Source organism: Sorex araneus, chromosome 9 (assembly GCF_027595985.1).
Source record: "Sorex araneus isolate mSorAra2 chromosome 9, mSorAra2.pri, whole genome shotgun sequence".
Classification (NCBI taxonomy): domain Eukaryota; kingdom Metazoa; phylum Chordata; class Mammalia; order Eulipotyphla; family Soricidae; genus Sorex; species Sorex araneus.
Window position 1 is genome coordinate 919,530 of NC_073310.1, and position 20,155 is coordinate 939,684.

The window sequence follows — 20,155 nt, forward strand, 5'->3', positions numbered from 1 at the left end:
GGCTCGGCCTCCTCGCTGCAGTTTTCCCCTGGGCAGACAAAGGAGCAACGGGAGCCTTCATCTGTGCTCATTTCCAGATTAACTGGGCGGCCGCAGTGGGCCGCCTGCCATGGAGACGCTGCCTCGCAGCCTGCTGGCTCCTGCTGCCCGCTGGGCACTGGCCGCTCTGCAGCCCCTCGCTCTGGCTGTGCTTTCTCTTACTGGCCTGCCAGAGTCCCTGTGTTCTTTCCGGCCAGGGTCCCGAGTGCAGGGCTGCCCAGTGGGCTGTAGGCATGGCTCTTGCCCTGGCGCAGCTGTGCAGTTGCCTTGGGGACTGTATTAATTTGCTGATTTCATGTTACTGCGAAGAAGAAAATTTGTGTTAAAGTTTGCTGATGCAGTTCCCAGCGCGGGGACACTGCCCTGTCTCACCTCCCCAACTAAGAATATTAATTTGTGAGAACGTGGACCTCAGATGTTTCCATGGAACAGTCCTGGCCACGGCTCTGCTCTGTGGATGGGGCCAGCAGCCCTTCACAGTGAGGCTGCAAGAACACACAGTGGTGAATAAGAGGGCTGGGGAGGGGAATGCAAGTAACAGACTCAGCAAGACCTGTTTGCTGTCTGTCCGTGGTCCTGTCCACTTTCCGAGCTGCAGAGCACTCCCTGCCAGTCGGTTCCCTGTAAGAGGGGCAAGATGAGTCTGGTGATATATTGGCATCAGTTCCTTTGTGTCAGAATGTTCACTTCAGGGGCGGCAAAAGCTCATTTAAATCAGGATAAACAAAAGGAATTTTATTTTTTGGTACAATAACTGGAAAGACAATCCACCTTCAGGCAGAGTGTGATCTAGATGCTCAGCTGCCACGAGGTGGTCTTGGCTGGACACTCTTTCTTGACTCTGCTCAGATGGGCTTCTCCATCATGGGGCCATCTTCCACGTCCTGCTTCCCAGCTAGTGTCTCAGCCCCCTACAGGCCCAGCAGCCCCTTTTCCGGGGGCCCCGTGGCACGGCTCCTCCCAGGTCATCACCACCTCCAGGCTGGGTCATGCTCCTCACTCTGGACTGACCACAGTGGTTGCAGGGCTGGTGGGAGGGGCGCCTGGGCCTGGGAGGCTGCAGAGGAAGTGAGTAGACAGAGCTCGGGCCGGCGTGTGAGCAGCCCTTCCGCCATAGGTGAGAGTGGACCATGCCTGGCTTTTCCCCACACGCCCCGTAGTGTCGAAGAGAGACGCGTCCGAGCCACGCTGGAGAACCTTGAGCAGGTCCTCAAGGTAGGATGGGCACCTGCTTGGGCTGGGCTGGGGTGAGGATGAGGGCTGGGCATCCTCTGGTGCCTGCTCCGGCTGGGCTGGGGTGAGGGCGAGGGCTGGGCATCTCTCTGGGTGCCTGCTCCGGCTGGGCTGGGGCGAGAGTGAGGGCGAGGGCTGGGCACCCTGTGGGCCCCTGCTCGGGCTGGGCGTCCCTCAGGCTCCGATCAGGCTGCTTCCCTATTCGTGAACCCAGGAGAAGACCAGAGCTGTGGGGGGTGTGGAGAGCCCTTCGTCTCTGGGGGCCGGTCGTCCTGCTGTGGAGCCCCCAGCTGGGCTGTGTGAAGTCCTTGTCTCCTCCCTTGTCCCAGTGTCAGTGTTTGCTGGCTTGGGAGGGGGTGGCCCAGCAGGGAACCCCAGTCCGGTGTTGCTCTGTGCCCTCCTAGGCTCTGAACAGATTGGGCGGAGGCTGCCGTGTAGGGCAGGGCCAGAGGCCATTCCGAGCACCTGGCTGAGATCCTGTCCAGACTCCTGAGGGCCAGGCTGTAGGAATGAATGACTCATTCATTGCACATGTGAAGGAGTGTGTATGTGCATGTGTGCGTGTGTGTGCACATGTGTGCATATGGCATGTGTGCATGTGCGTCACCTTCCAGTTGTCCCAAGTCAGCACCTTGATGGCTGCCCGGGCTATTCCCCCTTGGGCACTCCTTGGACACGGGCTCCCTGATGGCCACTATTGTCAGGCAGAGGGCGTAGCGAGCAGGTGAGAGCCTGGCTAGAGCCCCTGGGTGGACCCATCTCGGAGGCTGTGCAGAGGCTGTGCTCCCCGTTCTGCTCCAGGGGGGAGCACGGAGTTGTCCCTGTGCTCCACTGAGGGACTGAGGGAGGGTGTTGGGGTGGACATCACCCGAGGACCCTCTCTTCCCCATGGCCTGGTGAGGGAGACCTCTGCTCCCCTGGGCCAGGGCCTTGACCCTCATGTGGCTCACTGCATGGAGCATGGATGTGCCGAGAAGCCCTGAGCCTTGGGGAAGAGGGGCCATGCCACTGCTCCCTGCCGTCTACCTGTGCCTGCTCCGTAGCCAGCAGATGGGCTCCTGCTGGGGCTGAGAGCTGCAGCCCGGGAGTCCCTGGGCTGCGGTCAGCGGGCACGGTATGGTGGGATGGTAGGGGGCAAGTTCCTGCTCGAGCTTGGCCTGCCTGTCCCCACAGCACATGCGTGAGGCCGCTGGGCGGCGGCAGCAGCTGGAGTTGGAGCATGAGCAAGCCCTGGTTGTCCTCAACGCGAAGCAGCAGGAGATCGACCTTCTGCAGAAGGTGAGCTGGGGCCGTGGGAGAAGCGTTGCGAGGGCGCCATGTGGAGGTCCTGTGTCTACCCAGTAAGCAGCAGCATGGGCTTGGGCTGCTTGTTACTTATGGGGGCGGGGAGGGAAAGGGGCGGGGAGTTGTCCTGGGTGGAGCCACAGCCTGATCTAGTAACAAAGGCCCAGAGTCTGGGCCCGTGAAGAGAGAGGGAGAGAAGGGTCTGGAAACACAGAGGGCATGCAGGGTGCACCCTCATCTCCTGGCATATGGAGAGCTCCCCCTCCCCCCTTCCTCCAGCTTCCAGTGACCAGATCCCCGGCTTCAGCTCATAGCCCAGCCCAGGTTGGTGGGGCAGAGGCAGCAGTGGGTCTGCTCTGCTTGCAGAGAGGCAGCTGCCCCTGGGAGCAGAGACCCCTTCTCATCCAGACAGGCTGGGCGCTGTCATGACCTCTTTTCAGGTGGGGTCACGGACAGATCTCACTGAGCCAGCCCTGAGCGCATGTCCTCCTGGATGGTCGTGCTGAGAGGTGTGTTTGATCCGACGTGGCAGAGCGGATACTGCTGGGATACCGGCGGCTACTCTCCCCCCTGGTCTATGGCTTGGGCCTGCCCTCCACCCGTTGTTGGCCTGTCACCAGGAGCTCTCCCCAGATTGGTCCTCCCGGGACACTCAGAAGGCTGCAGAGATAGGGCAGGCAGAGGGCGATGGGACTTTCCACCGGGGAAATGTGGGGAATGTGGGGTCGCAGCTGCAGAGCCGTGGCAGGACAGGCCCAGCCTGCCGTCCTCCCCACAGCCCCTGTGGCTTGCTGGCCCCTTGTGAAGGAGGCAGATGGAGGAGGGGCAGCACACACCGCCCAGCCAGGCAGTCCTCAGCTCTGGTTCCAACAGGAGACTGCAGATGCCATGAGATAGGCTTTCTCCAGCACCCCCGTTTCTGGGTCATTTCTAGCAGACTGAGCATGAGCCAGCATGCTGAACTTGCTGGTTGCTTCATTCATTCATGCCTTCTTTCATTCCCTTGGCCGATGGTCACTCACCCACCAGTGCACAGCTACCAGCCAACCAGAGCAAAGGAAATGGATTTAGGTGGGGCCTTTGCTCAGTGGAGAATGATAAAGCCGCCCGTGGCTATTCCGAGGGGAGTGGGGTTAGTGAAGAGCCTGTTGCTGTGTTTTGGTGGGGCCACTTCAAAACACATAGAAGACCAGGGCTGGCCGTGGGACAGAGGGGAGGGCACTTGCCTTCTGCACGGCTCACTCAGGTTTGTTCCCTGGACCCCAGATGGTCTCCCAAGTACCAGTATGAGTGATCCCTGTCTGCCCATCCAGGAGTAACCCCTAAGCTTCGCCAGGTGTGGCTCAAAAACAAACAAAAAGGCCAGGACTGGAGAGATAATTCAGTGAATAAGATGCATGCCTTGAATGTGGCCCACCTGGATTTGATCCCCAGCATCCCATATGGTCTCCTGAGCACTGCCAGGGTATAGAGCCAGGAATAACTCCTAAGACCATCAGGTATGCCCCCTCCCAAAATATTCAAAAACAGGCCAAGAAGAAAACTATAGACCTATATCTTGGATGAATACAGGTGCAGAGATCTTCAACAAAATATCAGCCAAATGAATGCAGAAATCCAACTAAAAGGTCATACCCATGACTAAGCAGGATTTATCTAAGGGACGCAAGATGTGTACACAAGTATATATAAATCTGTCAGCATAAGGCAGCACATCAACGCAAAGGAAAATAAACACCTAATGGCTCAGTGTATGCACGTTGATCAACCTAATGTACTGTATCAGCACAAGGGAAAATAAAAATCATGCAGTCATGTCAGTAGAGGAAGAGAAAGCATTTGACAAGAGCCAATACCCATTCATGATAAAAAGGAAAAAACAGCCAAAAACAGGGAGGGAAACTGTGGAAACTGATGCTGGGAAATTACATTGGTGGAGGGATGGGTGTTGAAACGTTGTATGACTGAAACCCAACCATGTTTCAGCTTTGTAATGCTCTATCTCACTGTAATGCAATAAAAACCCCAAAACTCCAGTAAAATGGGGATAGAAGGAACTTCCCCAAGACAAGAAAAAGGAAGTTTGCTCAGTGTAGTAAAATGCACTTACCATGCACCTATAACTAACATCATACTCAACAGTGAAAAGCTGAAACCATTCCCTTGAAGACAGGCACAAGACCGCAAGACAAGGCAGGCTGGTGCTCACCAGTGTTAGTACAGTACCAGAAGTCCTTTCAATAGCTGTAGGTCACGAAAAGACTAGTAAGGTGCCCAGAATGGAAAAGAGGAAGTCAGATGGCGTGATGCTAAGAGGCCCTGTAGACTACAGAACTCTCCTGATTGGAATTTGGTTTCGAAAGAAATGTTTTTTTCACCTTTAAAAATGACATATTTAGGGAACCTATTGGAGGTTTGAAAGCTGCCATATATATCAATAAGTTATAAAACTCACAAAGTTCCTAGAAACATCAAACTTGTATAGCACAAGTACAAGTACATCCTCAGAAATTATGAAATAGAAGAGAGAGAAATAAAACAATCCCATTCACAAGTACCTGGGAGTTAGCTTAACCAAAGAGGTGAGCCATTTATATAAAGCAAACTGTAAAGCACTACTAAAGGAAATAAAAGAAGACATAAGGAAATGAAAACACATTCCTTATTCATGGATTGGAAGGATTAATATTGTCAAAATGTCAGTGCTACCTGAGACACTATATATAGTGGAGTCCCTATAAAAATACCCATGACATTTTTTAGAGACATGGGCAAAATGCTACTGAAATTTATAGGAAGAAATAAAACCCCCAGAATAGCCAAAGCCATCCTAGGAAAAACCATGGGAGGTTTCTTTCTCCCAGCTCCAAGCCCCCTTATATGGGTGTAGCAGTCCAGACGGTGCAGTCCCAGGCTAAAGACAGACTCCACCAGCAGGTCCACAAGCCCACACACAGATTTGTCTCAGCACACGGGCAGCTCATCTCTGATGAAGGAGCAGAGTGTGAAGTGGAGGGAAAAAAGCTTCTTCAACAAATGGAAAACTGGCCAGTCACATGTAGCACTATAGCACTGTTGTCCTGTTGTTCATCGATTTGCTCAAGTGGGCATTAGTATTGCCTCCATTGTGAGACTTGAGCGATAGCACAGAGGGTAGGGCGTTTGCCTTGCACATGGCCGACCTGGGTTCGATTCCTCCACCCTTCTCGGAGAGCCCGGCAAGCTACCGAGAGTATCCCACCCTCACAGCAGAGCCTGGCAAGCTAGCTGTGGCGTATTCGATATGCCAAAAACAGTAACAACACGTCTCGTCACGTGTAATAAAATGAGTTTAGACCCCTTTCTCACACATGCACAAAAGCCAATTAAAATGGATTAAAGATCCTGATACCAGACCTAAATTCATTAATTATATTGAGGAAAACATAGGCAGAGTCCTTTATGACATTCAATCTAAAGGCATCTTTAATGATCCAGTGTTGTTGGCCAAGCAAATGGAAGAAAAATATCGACAAATGGGACTGCATCAAATTAAGACGCTCCTTCAGTACAAAAGAATTGATGACCAGAATAAAAAGATGCCCACAGAGTAGGACAGAATATCCACCACTCATCTGACAAATGCTTGACACCCAGGATATGTCAGGCACTTATAAAACATAAGCAGCCACTCCATCAAAAAATGGGGAGAAGGTTCTGGAAAGAGAGTAAAGTGCTAAGGCACTGGCTTTGCACACAGCCAACTGGCATTTGATCCAGGGGACCTCATATGGTCCCCTGAGCCTCAACCTGAGTGATCCTCAAGCACAGAGCCAGGAATAAGCCCTGAGCACCTCCAGGTGTTGGTCCCCAAACAGACAGACACAAGCAAGAAGAGCTGAATAGGCATTTCCTTAAAGAGGACATACAGACAGCCAAGAGGTCACTGTCACTGTCATTATCATTGTCACTATTATTCCATTGCTCATCGATTTGCTCGAGCGGGCACCAGTAATATCTCCATTGTGAGACTTATTGTTACTATAGCCAATAGATATTTGAGAAAATTCTTTACCTCATTTGTCACCCAGGAAATGCAAAACAATTATGAGAGATCACCTGAGAGCAAGCAGTGAGGCTATCCACATCCCAGGGACTTACAGGAGGGAGACACTTGCCTTGTGTGCAGGTGTGGCAGCCAAGGAGACCCAGGTTCAACCCATGGCACCTCCTGTGGTCCCTTGAGTACCCCTAGGTGGTCACACCTGAGCACAGAGCCAGGAATGGTCCCTGAGCAGCACCACTGGCTGTGATCCCCTCTTCCCCATAAAAAGGACAAAACAACCAGTGATGGCAAGGATATGGGGAAAAAGGACCCGCATCATGGCTGCTGGGAATGTTGACTGGTTCAGCCTCTCTGAAAACAGCACAGACACTTCTCAGAAAACTAAGAATCGAGCTTCCTTACGACCCAGCAATTCCACTTGTTGACATCGACCACAAAGGCCAAAAACTATTCCAAGATGTCTGTGCTCCTCTATTCCTTTATTGTAGCACTTTGCAGGAGCCAAACTCTGGAACAACTGAAATGTCCAGGAAGAGATAGATAAACACAGCACAGCCCTGTCACACCACTCTGCCCCACCCAAGGACCTCACTGTCGGGTAACCTGTCCCCGTGAACGACAGGACTGGCTGGAGACTCCTGCAGGAGCCCTGCCGGAGCCCCTGCTGCCTTCTGCAAGTGCCAAGCGTGGCCACTTCTGACTGCTGACTTGGCCACCTGTTCCCATTGTCCAAATGGCCTCACTTGCAAGGAGCCCACCCAGAACACTACGCTGAAATCCTGATTCTCACTCGAAGCTGAACAGAGCTGGCACTGCCAGCTTGGCTGGTTTCTTGTCTGCTGCTTCCTGTCCTGCCACTTGAAAACCCTCCTTGACTCACCAGGCGGGTGGTGTCATTTGTACGTGCCTCTGTGCTCTCTGCCCGTTTGTCTGCCCCCACCCAGCTTGCTGTTGCTGTCTGTTAGTGCTCTTGTTTTCACTTTGAAAGGAACAGTTTGAAGTCTGTGGAGATTCTGCAGCGGAATTTGAGAATGGGGTAATTAATTTGCTGTGTTCTATTCACATCTCCAGTGCTTCAGAACGGTGCTGGAAGTGTGCGAGGAAAAAAAGCATATGAATGAACTCGCTGGAGAGCTCAGGCTCGCTCCATTTTTAGTCTGTGCTGGCAAGGAGAGACGAGAAGCGAGAAGTGGGGAGGTGCCACTCAGGGCTGACAGGGAGGGAAGGAGTGCAGCCACTTCTCGCATGCCGTGGCTCCCTGGAGGTTGGCCGGGACTCTGGATTCCTCTTGGGGCTGATTCTGGGTCAGGATCCCAGACCCTCCTTAGACAGCACATAGCCCCAGGCCCGCCCTCGCCCTCTGGAATGGAAAAGTTGTCCTTTCTGTTCTGACACTGAGGGCTGTGCTCCTGGGGCCTCTTCTCTGCAGGAAATATGGGGGGGAGAGGGGAGGAAGGGCTGGGAGTGGGGAGGATTTCCCTGTACCCCCTGGCGGCTCTGATGCAGGGTCTCTGACTCCTATGCTGATCTGTGTGGGTGCTGAGTTCCAACAGCATCCTCGGGAAATTCTTCTGTCCCTGCATGGTGGGGTTCATACTCAGGGACTTGGGCTGGACAGGCCTCTGGACTCCTGGGCGCCACCAGGGGCCATGAGGGTGAGGGAGGCTCAGGCCTCCAGCATCGGGGGCCCTGTTGGAGTGACCACCACCTCCCTCACACTCTTTTCTCCCACTAGGCTCAGGTTGAAGCTAAGAAAGAGCATGAAGGTGCCGTGCAGCTGCTAGAGGTGAGTGGGGTCCCGTGGGCTCATCTGGGCAGGCAGCTGGAGGGCAGGGTGGTGCTGGGGGTGGCACGGGCCACCCCTTCTAAAGGCCAGGAAGCGATGCAGGGAGCCGAGAGGGTGGGTGGGTCAGCGTGCCTGCTGCCGGCCTGCGCCCTGGTCAGGTCCCCTCCAGGGGTCCGGGGAGCAGCACGTCCCTGCACCAGCGCCCGCCCCGGCCGTCTCTGTGCTGCCCGCGCTGTTCCGACTTGCTCTGGAGAGGCTGCCCTGAGGGCCCGCTGAGGCCTTGGCTCCGGGCGGGTGGCCACACGTGCCTTTCCATGCTGGGACAGTCCCCTGCATTTTGTCTTGTGGAATGGAGCAGCCGGAGGCAGAGGAGGTGGCCCCCAACACTCCCTTCTGATTGTGTCTTGCTTTGCTGGCCGCCAGCGCACCTTGGACAGCCTACAGGTATCCGGGTCTCCCCTGTGTGCCCAGTAGCCAGAGCCCAGGCTGCCCCCCACAGTGGGAGGGGGCCCGAGGTAGGGGTCTGGCCCAGCACGTCCCGAGACCTGTTGGGAACAGGGCATCAGCGGGCTGGGCTCTGGCTGCCCACTTCCTGTCAGGCTGCATGTGAATTCCGATGGCGGGGGTGGGAGGGCTATGTGTGTGTTGGTGGGGGGGCCCTGTGCCACCACCCGAGGGATCCCAGCTGAGTGCCAGCATTCAGACCCTGGGCCACTGGAATTCACACCTTGCCTTGTACCTGGCCCAGCTCTTCCCCGTGTGTGTTTGGGGGCTGCCCCTGCTCTGACCAGCAGCTCCTTGTCCTGCCAGGGAAAGGCGAGGCTCAGTGATACCTCGGACATGGGTTCTGAGCATTTGTCAGTGACTTTAGCCACGGCCAGACACGCAGAACTCCCAGGGCCCACAGACTAGGAAGTCTTGGAGCCTGCGTGGGACCTGTGGGTGGAAACTCGGGGCCAGGATGCTTAGGAGGTGGGTGACTGATTTGGGGGCGGGCTTGAGAAGGTCCTGGGAGAAGGCCACTCCTGAGGTGCAGACCCTCAGAGTCACCTACTGGGAACTTGGCCTGTGGTGCCCACCCTAACTTTCCCCACAAGCGAAGGCCGCAGAGCAGATGCCTGCCTAGAGCTACCACCCTCAGCTTTTCTCACAAGGGTCAGTAGGTGCTGGAGTGTGATATGTGACCCACAGGGCCTTTTACTGACAAAGAGCTCCTGGGCAGGGAGTCTCATGGTGGGAGCATGAGAGCACCACAAGACCCCATCAACAGACACAGCTGAGTGTATTGTTTGAGCCCCGTTTTCTGATGAGTGAGTGCCGAATGTTGGGGAAGCAATGGGGAGGTGTGGCTGCATGTGGACACAGAAGCAGGACTGCAGTGACCAGGAGAGAGGCATCAGGAACATTCCAGAACAGGAAGAGCTTTTCCAGAAGGAAGAGCCTGGGGTGATCACTCTGGGTTCTCCAAGCAAGATTCCCGCCTGAGGGCCTCTCTAGAGATGGAGAGGTATGACGACCCGTGAGAACCCTTGAAGCTATGAGGGCCTATGAGGATATGAAGACCCCGTGAGTGTGTGTGGACCCATGAGGGGATGAGGGATTGTGAGGTGTTAGGGCCTGTGAGGGTGTTAGGGCCTGTGAGGATGTTAGGGACTGAGGATACCGAGGGCATGTTAGAGTATGAGGAAATGTGAGAGCATGAGGGCCTGGGAGGGTGTGAGGGCCCATGAGAGTATGAGGAGCCACGAGGATGTGAAGACCCTTGAGGGCGTGAGGACCCATGAGGATGTGAGGGCCAGGAAAGTGTGAGAAACTGTGAGGGCCGGTGAGGGTGTGAGGGTCTGTGAGGACCCTTTGAGGGTGTGAGACTGTGAGGGTGTAAGGTTGTGAGGGTGTGAGGGGCTATGAGGATGTAAGGATCTGTGGGAATGAGGGCATAAGGCTATGGAAGATGTGAGGGCCTGTGAGAGTATAAGGCCGCAAGAACCTGTGAAGGTGTGAGGACCTGAGGGTAAGAGGGTCTCTGAGGCTGTGAGGGCCTGTGAAGGCCCTGAGGGTCTAAGGGCCTGAGAACCTGTGAGGGTGAGAGGGCCCATGCGGGTGAGAGGGACTCTGAGGCTGTGAGGACCTGAGAGGGTGTGATAGTCTATGAGAGTGTGAGGGCCCGTGAGGGTGTGAGGACCCGTCAGGATCACGTAGGTGTCAGCAGTGGCTCTGAGGGAGTGAGAAAGCTGTGCCATCTTTGTCTTCATAATCATGGGGAAACTGAGGCACAGGGCAGGCCTCAGGCTCACTGTCACAGGCTCGTGTGGGGCAGAGCATCTCCTCCCTGGGACCCTTGGGCTTACATGCCAGCACATGTGGAGGGGCCAGGAAGCTTGTCCTTGGAGGCCCTTCTGGTCCTCATGGCACAGTGCAGCCAGAGCTGAGGCTGACACACTCCCCGTCACTGGATGGGCCAAGGGTGTGCCGCAGGCGGGGGCATGTGGTGAGCAGGTCCAGTGCTCTGGGGTGTTCCGGGGATTCTCGGGGTGGCGAGTCAGCATGTCCCCGCCGAGAAGGGCGACTGTTCACCAGGCCCAGCGGTGTTGGTGCCGAGCGTGCTGTTGCTGTCAGGTGCTCTCTGCACCGTCAGGCTGGTGTTTCTGCTCTGGGAAACACCCCACTTCCTAGAGGGGCCAGCTCTCCTGGGCAGGGCTGGAGACCCCCTAGCGCCTGGCCCCACAGGCCAGCTTGGGCTTCGGAAGGGTCATTGCGGCCTTGATGGCGAAGATGCAGCTCAGAAACGTCTCCCCAGTTTTCTTTTGGGGACCCTGGCCAGAGGGACTGCAGAACGCCTTCCCAGGCCAAATCCCAGTCTTTCCTAGTGTCCCCATGGCACTGGGGCCGTCCACATGGCTGTCCTCAGAGGACATGTTCCCAGCAAGGATGGAGGTGCACTGTCACTGAGTCCTTGGGAGCAGGGCCCTTGACTCCGGGCACCATTCCCCTCTGCCCCTCAGGAGCTTGCAGCTACCAGGCCTGGAGACGGCTGGCGCTGGCACTGAGTGCCCAGGATCTGGGTGCAGGCAGGCCCAGGGGCAGGTCACCCACTTGTGCCAGGACCAGGATCCCTGCCACACCCTCCTGGGGCGCCCGTGAACATAGGGCACGTGGCCTTTGAAGGAAGAATCTTGCTGAGATTCTTTCCCCTCTTTTATGAATTGAAGAAATTAACTATAGGGTTGGGATCTGTTAGGTCTAATTTTAGAAATCTGTGGTCTCAGACATAAATAGCATTGCCTTCTGGACTGAGAGCTGAAAAGCTTAAAGCACTGGAGGGGAGGGTGGGAGGAGTCTGGGCCAAGCTGTCAATCAGGGGAAGGTCACTCGTCCTCCCTGCACTTTGTGTCGTACCTTGTACCCTTCTCTCCCATGCCACAAGGACAGTGCCAAGTTCAGTGCCTCGGCATGGGTGGAAGACAGCCTCCTCATATGCCCTCATAGGGCTTCCCTGGGGAAGTTAAGCATGTGATGCTGTGTGTAAAGCAGGGGGGAGAGCGGGAGGGCAGGGGAAGGGCAGGGGAGAGCAGGTGGGGGGAGAGGAGGAGGTAACTCAGGGAGAAAGCAAAGGGAGCACAGGCGAGCAGGGTGAGGTCAGGAGAGCAGGAGAGCTGGGTGAGGGCAGGGGAGCATGGGGAGAGCAGGGGAGAAGGAGAGCACAGAAGGAGGGGGAGAGCAGGAGAGCAAGGGAGCAGGGGAAGAGCAGGGGAGTGTAGGAGAGCAGGGGGAGAGCAGGGCAGCAGGGGAGAGGGCTAGGCAGCAGGGGGAGATCAGGGCAGCAGGGGGAGAACAGGGAGGGGCTAGGCAGCAGGGGGAGAGCAGGGCAGCAGGGGAGAGCGGGAGAGGGCTACACAGCAGGGGGAGATCAGGGGAGCAGGGGGACAACAGGGCAGCAGGGGGAGAGCAGGGCAGCAGGGGAGAGCGGGAGAGGGCTACACAGCAGGGGGAGATCAGGGGAGCAGGGGGAGAACAGGGCAGCGTGGGGAGAGCAGGGCAGCAGGGAGAGGGCTGGGCAGCAGGGGGAGAGCAGGGGAGCAGGGGGAGAACAGGGCAGCAGGGGGAGAACAGGGCAGCATGGGGAGAGCAGGGCAGCAGGGGGAGAGCAGGGCAGCAGGGGGAGAGCAGGGCAGCAGGGAGAGGGCTGGGCAGCAGGAGGAGAACAGGGCGAGCACAGGGGGGGAGCAGGACAGCGGGAGGAGAGCAGGGAGGGAGTGAGCAAGGCGAGAGTAAGGGCGGAGCAGCAGGGCAGCAGGGGGAGAGCAGGGAGAGAGCAGGGGGGGAGCAGGCAGCAGGAGAGAGCATGGGAAGAGCAGGGGCCGCCTCTCATGTAGTGGCCCAGGATGCTGGGAAGAGCATCGAGCCAGATGGCACCACCTACAGCACAGCCCGGGAGAGGCAGGGGGCTGAGGGTCCTTCTGTTGTTTTTGGTTTTTTTGGGGGGGTCACACCCGGCGATGCACAGGAGTTACTCCTGGCTCTGCACTCAGGAATTACTCCTGACGGTGCTCAGGGGACCATCTGGGATGCTGGGAATCAAACCCCGGTTGGCCGAGTGCAAGGCAAACGCCCCACCCGCTGTGCTATCGCTCCAGCCCCTGAGGGTCGTTCTGGCAGGCATGTCGGTACCTGGGCCTGGTTCTGGTGTGGCCGAGCTCCCTCAGGAGGGGCTGGGAGATGGGGGGCCACCCGTTTCTTTCCTCTGGGAGCCCCAGGGGGTGGCTCTGGTTCTCAAGGTCAGGGCAGGGACCCAAGAAGATGTGTTAGCATGGGCATGTCTGAGCTGCACCGCACCTGGGCCAAGCCGTTGCCGCACGCCCACCGTCCCACAGCCCCAGCGTGGTGTGCCAGCCAGAGTGCCAGCCCCAAGCTGCGCTCTGGTACCCCACGCTTTCCCACACTCACACCCGGAGACCTGGGCCCGCGGCGCGGCGCACGGGGGAGCCTGGCAGTCCCAGGTGCCAGACCCCCAGGGCAGGAGGCCCAAGCACGCACGGCACGCACGGGCGCACACGCACGCTCACGGGCACACATGCTCGCCCTGCAGAACAAGGTGCGGGAGCTGGAGGAGCGATGCCGAGCGCAGAGTGAGCAGTTCAGCCTGCTGTCACGGGACCTGGAGAAATTTCGGCAGCAGGCAGGGAGGGTCGACCTGCTGGCCGGCAGCCCCACGGCCCCTGGCAAGCCTTTCCCTCAGTTCATGAACGGACTCGCCGCTTCCCTCGGCACAGGTAGGCGCTGGCGCGGGAGGTGGCGGCGGGAGATGAGTGGGGGGGGCCTGCGCAAGGGCCTCGAGGTGACACGGGTTTCCCACGGGGAGCTATGAGGTGGACAGTGCATGTTGTTGGGGGTCTCTTGGATAAGGACACAGGGGTCTGAAGGAGACCCTGCAGCTGCCCTGGTCCCCAGAAGCCCTTCCTGCAGTGGACACCAGCCAGTGCTGTTCAGTGACTTGGTGCCAGCCTCGGGCTGCTGTGGGCACCTGCTCGCAGGACTGGCTCGGCAGGTCACGTGACTGGCCACACTGGCCCTTGGGCTGCCTCCCTCCCAATGCCATGGATGAGCCAGGGCCCCGAGGGCCCACTTCCAGACATGGGGGTGAGCTGCTATCGACTGGGGGGAACATGGGCCTGGAACAGTGGGCCAAGAGCAGAGACACAGCCCAGCTCCCAGCCCAGGGGTAGTGCTCCAGGTGTTCCCTCAGCACAGGGGTAGTGCTCCAGGTGCTCCCCCAGCACAGGGGTAGTGCTCCAGGTGCTCCCTCAGCACAGGGGTAGTGCTCCAGGCTTTCCCCCAGCACAGGGGTAGTGCTCTAGGCTTTCCCCCAGCACAGGGGTAGTGCTCCAGGCTTTCCCCCAGCACAGGGGTAGTGCTCCAGGTGCTCCCCCAGCACAGGGGTAGTGCTCCAGGGTTTCCCCCAGCACAGGGTTAGTGCTCCAGGCTTTCCCCCAGCACAGGGGTAGTGCTCCAGGTGCTCCCCCAGCACAGGGGTAGTGCTCTGGTGCTCCCTCAGCACAGGGGTGGTGCTCCAGGTGTTCCCCCAGCACAGGGGTAGTGCTCTTGGTGCTCCCCCAGCACAGGGGTAGTGCTCCAGGTGCTCCCCCAGCACAGGGGTAGTGCTCTGGTGCTCCCTCAGCACAGGGGTGGTGCTCCAGGTGCTCCCCCAGCACAGGGGTAGTGCTCTTGGTGCTCCCCCAGCATAGGGTTGTGCTCTAGGTGCTCCCCCAGCACAGGGGTAGTGCTCCAGGTGTTCCCCCAGCACAGGGGTGGTGCTCCAGGTACTCCCTGAGCATGGGGGTTGGTGCTCCACACGATCCCAGAGGCTCCTCCCCTGAAACAGGACAGCTCCTCCTTCCACCTCAGGCTAGGTGCGGCCTGAGGGCTCCTCTTGGCTGACCTCTGCCCTGGGGTCTGGCCTTCTGCACCACCCAGCTCCTCTTGGAGCCCGAGTCTGTTCTGCTCCCGGGCCAGAGCTGGGGCTTGGCTAGGCCGCCTCCCGGTGTGTGGGAGGCCTGTGGGTGTGCGGTGGCCTGGCCTGCTCTAGGCTCCAGGGAGGCAGGAGTGAGGACGGGACAGGGCTCTGCTGCTGGGCCCCATCTGGTGTCAACTCCTGCCCCCCAGGCTGGTGCCCTGTGTAGCACTCCCAGCCTCTGCCCTGGCCCTGGAGTCTCTGGCCAGTGTGTACCATAAGTTTCGACCTCGGCCACACTGGGGTCAGTGACAGCCCAGCTCTAAAAGGCTGTGAGTCAACAGGAGTCTGAATGAGAGGCGGTGGTGTAGCTTCAGGCTCAGCGTGATCTAGGGCCTCTTCCTTCTTCCCTGCCAGCTGCCAGCTGCCCCTTCCTGCCCAGCCCCTCCTCCTCGTGCTCCTGTGGCTGCAGGGCTGCCCTGCGTGTCCAGCCCAGGGAAGGAAGCCCCTCCTGACCCACAGCCGCCCAAGCCTCTGGCAGCCCCTCACCCACTCCAGCTACCCATTGCTGTACTGGGCTGGGGCGGGCTGTCAGCCGTGGTGTGGACCCCAGTGCGGGTGGTGTGTCCTAGGGGGAGGCTCACCTGTCTTTGCCTCGTGTTTTCCCCATGGCAGGGCCCGAGAGCATCCTGGGGAGTCACACTGTGCTCGGTGAGTGTGCCCGGCCATTCCTGCTGCCCGTCCCGGGCGGCAGCCCGGAGCCCCTGCCTGCCACACCCGCCTTCCCGCACAGCCCACGATGCAGACCTGAGCCAGGCGTGAGTGTGCGGGCCCTCGTCTGTGTTCCCCATGAGCCAGGCGTGAATGTGTGGGCCCTTGGCCGTGTCCTCCCATGAGCCAGGCGTGAGTGTGTGGGCCCTTGGCTGGGTCCCACCCACGATAGCAGCTCGTGACCGCTGGCCTCATTCTCACGCGGAGCCATCCTGACCCACAAACATGCCAACATTGGACTGGCCCCAGCCAGTGCCCCAGAGGCCGAGCAGGGAAGCAGCTGGGCTGTCACTGTGTGTGTGTGTGTGTGTGTGTGTGTGTGTGTGTGTGTGTGTGTGTGTGTGTGTGTGTGGTGGGTGGGTGGGCTGTGGCCCTGGGCAAGGCCACAGGGCCATGGGTGCTCAGTTCTGCCATGAAGTGGGGGATGCCACTCGCGAGACCCCTAGTAGCTCTCATACCCACACTCCGCTGGGTGCGCTGCCCCCTTCTGCTGCCCCTGCCCGCGGTGATCTCGCTTCTCCTGGCCCAAGACTCTTGTGGTGGGGTGGCAGAGGGCGGAGGGGCTGCGTTGGCCTGGCCTGTGTCCAGGGAGCAGTGTGGACTCCTCATGGTGTGGCTGGGAGCCCCAAGGCCGGGAAAGGGGGATCCCGCTAGGCTCGCCAAGACCTGGGGGTCCTGGGTGTCTGGGCATGGGACGAGGCCTCACAGCTTCCGCCCCGACTCTGTGTTTTGGGCAGATGGACAATGACGAGAACTCCGGCCCCTCCAGGCAGAGATACTCGGGGAAGGCGCGCCTCTGTGTTGCCCGCTACAGGTAGGCAGGGCGGCGCCGTGTCTGGGGCTGGAGTTTGAGCGCCACTTGGCAACTCTGGGTCTTGTGTTGGTCCTGGGGTCCCTGCAGGGCTGTGCAGTGGCTTCTTCCTGGGATTCGCTGTGGGGCGGCCTGACCCCCAGTGTCTTTGTGCCTATGCCACCCATCTGAGAAGGGTCCCATCTGCAAAGACTACCACCCAGAGCATGTCTCTGATCTGGGCTTAGGGACACAGGTCAACAAAGGTCACATCAAGGGGGCCACTGGCCCTGACCCGACCAGCGAAGCCACCCACTTCAATGACTTATACAGTTCCCGGCCCCGACCGCACTAAGCACCTGCACACTCCTTGGGCTATGGTGTCCCCCCAGACACCTGCGCCCCATCCTGAGCCTTCTCGCGGCCGTCCTCCCTGCCCTCAGCCTTCTCATGGCCGTCCACCTTGTCCTGAGTCTCCTGTTCTCTGGCTGTTGCGTCCTCCCTGGCATCATGTGGTCTGCCTCGGCGGCTCTTGCTCTTCCAGCCCTGGACTCTTGTGCTTGGGGTGTCTGTGCATGCGGGGGACAATGCCGTCCATCCCCACTCCTTCCCCCACTCCCGTTGTCCCTGAAATGCCTGGTATGGGGGAAAGCTTTTAAAAGTTTTTTTCGTCTCTCCTGGAAAATTTACTGAACTGAAGTCAGTAAAAAGTTCAGGAGCTGAAAGGCGAGTGTGTACTTACTCGAGGCCACTGGGCAGTGCCCTTGCAGTGCTGCTTAGTCAGCGTTTGTGTCCATCTGGGATTGCGGAGTTTGGTAGATGCTGCCCGTGTATCACTGCTACGGGATTGCCAGTGTCACCTGGCTGCCAGCCTTGTCTGGCTTTAGATCTGAGAGAGCCAACCAGGCCGGAGCTCTGGCCGCAGCCTCCGGTGATGCAGAGGGGTCCCCTGTGTGGTCTGGGCCGTGTCTGGGGCGGGCTGGAGCGGGGTTCCCTTTGTGGTCTGGCTGTCCGGGACAGGCTGGCATGAGGTCCCTGAGCTGGCTCACTTGCTCTTCTCCTTCCTAGCTATAACCCTTTTGATGGGCCCAATGAGAACCCAGAAGCAGAACTGCCCCTCACGGCAGGGAAGTACCTCTACGTCTACGGGGACATGGACGAGGACGGGTTCTATGAAGGTCGGGGAGCGGCTTGGGGACTGGGTGCTTGGTGGGTGCAAGCAGTCAGAAGGACCTGTTGATCCCAGTCACAGCGACCCCACAGCCAGGGGTTCCCTCTGGAAGATCAGGGGATCTGGCCCCATTATCTCCCCCGTCACCCCCATCATCCCCCATTGCCCCGTCATCCTCATCTTCCCCTTCATCTCTTTCATGCTCCATCCCCATCATCCCCATCTTCCCCATTGTCCCAAGATCTCCCACCACCCCCACCATCCCCACTATCCCCACCATCCCCATCATCCTCCATCCTCCTCCATCCCCACCATCCCCACCATCCCCACCATCCCCATCATCCCCATCATCCCCATCATCCCCACCACCCCTCCTCCCCACCACCCTCACCACCACCACCATCCCCATCATCCCCACCATCCCCACCATCCCCACCATCCCCACCATCCCCACCATCCCCATCATCCTCATCTTCCCCTTCATCCCTATCATCCCCACCATCCCCACAATCCCCATCATCCTCATCTTCCCCTTCATCCCCATCATCCCCATCATCCTCATCTTCCCCTTCATCCCCACCACCCCCACCACCCCCACCACCCCCACCATCCCCCATCGTCCCATCATCAACCCCGTCATCTCCACCATCATCCCCATCATTATCTCCATCCCTCACCATCCTCCCTCTCCTGCCCCCTCCTGCCCAGCACCACATAGGCCGTGTCTCTTTAGGCAAGGCTGCCAGTGCTAGGACCCAGATAGTGCTGGGAGCAGACAGCCCTGTTTATTTGAGGGGATCCCTGGACTGGCTGAGGGGCTGGGTCGTGCTGACACTGGGCTCTCCTGCTCTCCTGGCCTCGTAACCCTGGGGGTGTCTCTGGCTGGGCGTGCTCTGCCGTGGGTGAGCTACCCGGGCTCAGCTCCGGTTCCCAGGGGTTGGCAGTGCACAGCACGCGGCAGCCCGGCCCCAGGCCATGGGGCGCGTACTTGTTCTGAGTGGACATGCGGGCACTCTCTGACAGTGCCTTCCCTCCCGCCCTCTGGGACGGCGAGTGAGCCGTTGGCCGTGCCCTTCTGCCCACCCCCGCCCCCAAGCTTTAGAGCCAGCGTCATTCCAGGAACGCCTCAGTGAGAGCTGGTGCAGACCAGCCCCTCACCCCAGAGCCTTGTCCTACGCATGCAGGTGGAGGCCAGGCAGGGCCAGACAGTTTGCTGGGTGGGAGGTAGGGTCCTGGGGCAGCCTCAGGGTGCTGGGCAGCTGTCCAGCCCGTGCAGGTGCTGTCCCGTGACCCCACCCCTGTGCCCGCAGGTGAGCTGCTGGACGGGCAGCGGGGCCTGGTGCCCTCCAACTTTGTGGACTTTGTCCAGGACAGTGGGACTCGGCTGGCCAGCACTCTGGCCGGCGAGCCCGAGCAGAACTTCGTCAACCACCCTGGCCTGGACCTGCACTCCCCCACGCTCCTCGAGCCCAGCCTCCCCGACAGCGGCACGTTGGACACCAGCCTCGCCGACCTCGGAGAAGACGCCGTGCCTTACCCTCGGAAAATCACCCTCATCAAGCAGCTCGCCAAAAGTGTTATCGTGGGCTGGGAGCCGCCAGCCGTGCCGCCGGGCTGGGGCGCCGTGAGCGGCTACATGGTGCTGGTGGACCAGGAGCCGCGGCTGAGCCTGGCGCTGGGCGGCAGGACCAAGGCCCTGGTGGAGAAGCTCAGTGTGGCGGCTTGTACTCACCGCGTGTCCGTGCAGTGCGTGACCAGCAGGGGGCGCTCCGACCAGCTGCAGTGCACCCTGCTGGTGGGCAAGGACGTGGTGGTGGCGCCCTCCCACCTGCGCGTGGACAACATCACCCAGGTCTCGGCACAGCTCTCCTGGGTGCCCACCAATAGCAACTACAGCCACGCCATCTTCCTCAATGAGGAGGAGCTGGGCGTGGTGCAGGCGGCCAGGTACAAGTACCAGCTGGTCAACCTTAGGCCCAGCACGGCCTACACAGTGAAGGTGCTGGCCCGGCCCCACCAGGTGCCCTGGCAGCTACCCCTGGAGCAGCGGGAGAAGAAGGAGGCGGCCGTGGAGTTCTGCACGCTGCCTGCAGGTGTGTGCCCGGGGTGGGGCCATGGTGCCTGCAGGTGTGTGCCCGGGGTGGGGCCATGGTGCCTGCAGGTGTGTGCCCGGGGTGGGGCCATGGTGCCTGCAGGTGTGTGCCCAGGGTGGGGCCATGGTACCTGCAGGTGTGTGCCAGGGAGGGGGGCCTTTCTGCCCACAGGTGGTGCCCAGGGCGGGGGCTGTGCTGCTCACAGGTGTGTGTCCGGGGTGGGGTCATGATGCCCACAGGTGTGTGCCTGCATTGGGGTCATGATGCCCACGGGTGTGTGCCCGGGGTGGGGCCATGATACCCGTGGGTGTGTGCCTGGATTGGGGTCATGATACCCACAGTTGTGTGTGCCTGGATTGGGGTCATGATACCCGCAGGTGTGTTCCTAGGGTGGGGTCGTGCTGCCCGCAGGTGTGTGCCCAGGATGTATGCCCGGGGTGGGGCCATGGTACCCGCAGGTGTGTGCCAGGGAGGGGGGCCTTTCTGCCCACAGGT

General features: G+C 59.3%; 1 protein-coding gene across 13 annotated transcripts in view; it reads left to right on the plus strand.

Annotated features, from left to right (window-relative positions):
- The window catches only part of RIMBP2 (RIMS binding protein 2), a 62,052-nt gene that overhangs the window by 25,579 nt on the left and 16,318 nt on the right, over positions 1-20,155 (plus strand). For 9 of the 13 annotated variants that reach the window (XM_055147608.1, XM_055147614.1, XM_055147615.1 and 6 more), the window contains 8 exons: positions 1,200-1,254; positions 2,446-2,550; positions 8,337-8,387; positions 13,474-13,657; positions 15,511-15,653; positions 16,344-16,420; positions 17,465-17,574; positions 18,878-19,660. In XM_055147608.1, coding sequence (XP_055003583.1) covers positions 2,449-2,550; positions 8,337-8,387; positions 13,474-13,657; positions 15,511-15,653; positions 16,344-16,420; positions 17,465-17,574; positions 18,878-19,660 — 1,450 coding nt within the window. In that variant the 5' untranslated portion in view covers positions 1,200-1,254; positions 2,446-2,448. Of the gene's footprint in view, positions 1-1,156; positions 1,255-2,445; positions 2,551-8,336; positions 8,388-8,745; positions 8,832-13,473; positions 13,658-15,510; positions 15,654-16,343; positions 16,421-17,464; positions 17,575-18,877; positions 19,661-20,155 lie in introns of those variants that run through there. The other 4 variants (XM_055147606.1, XM_055147607.1, XM_055147613.1 and 1 more) reach the window with 3 other exon arrangements.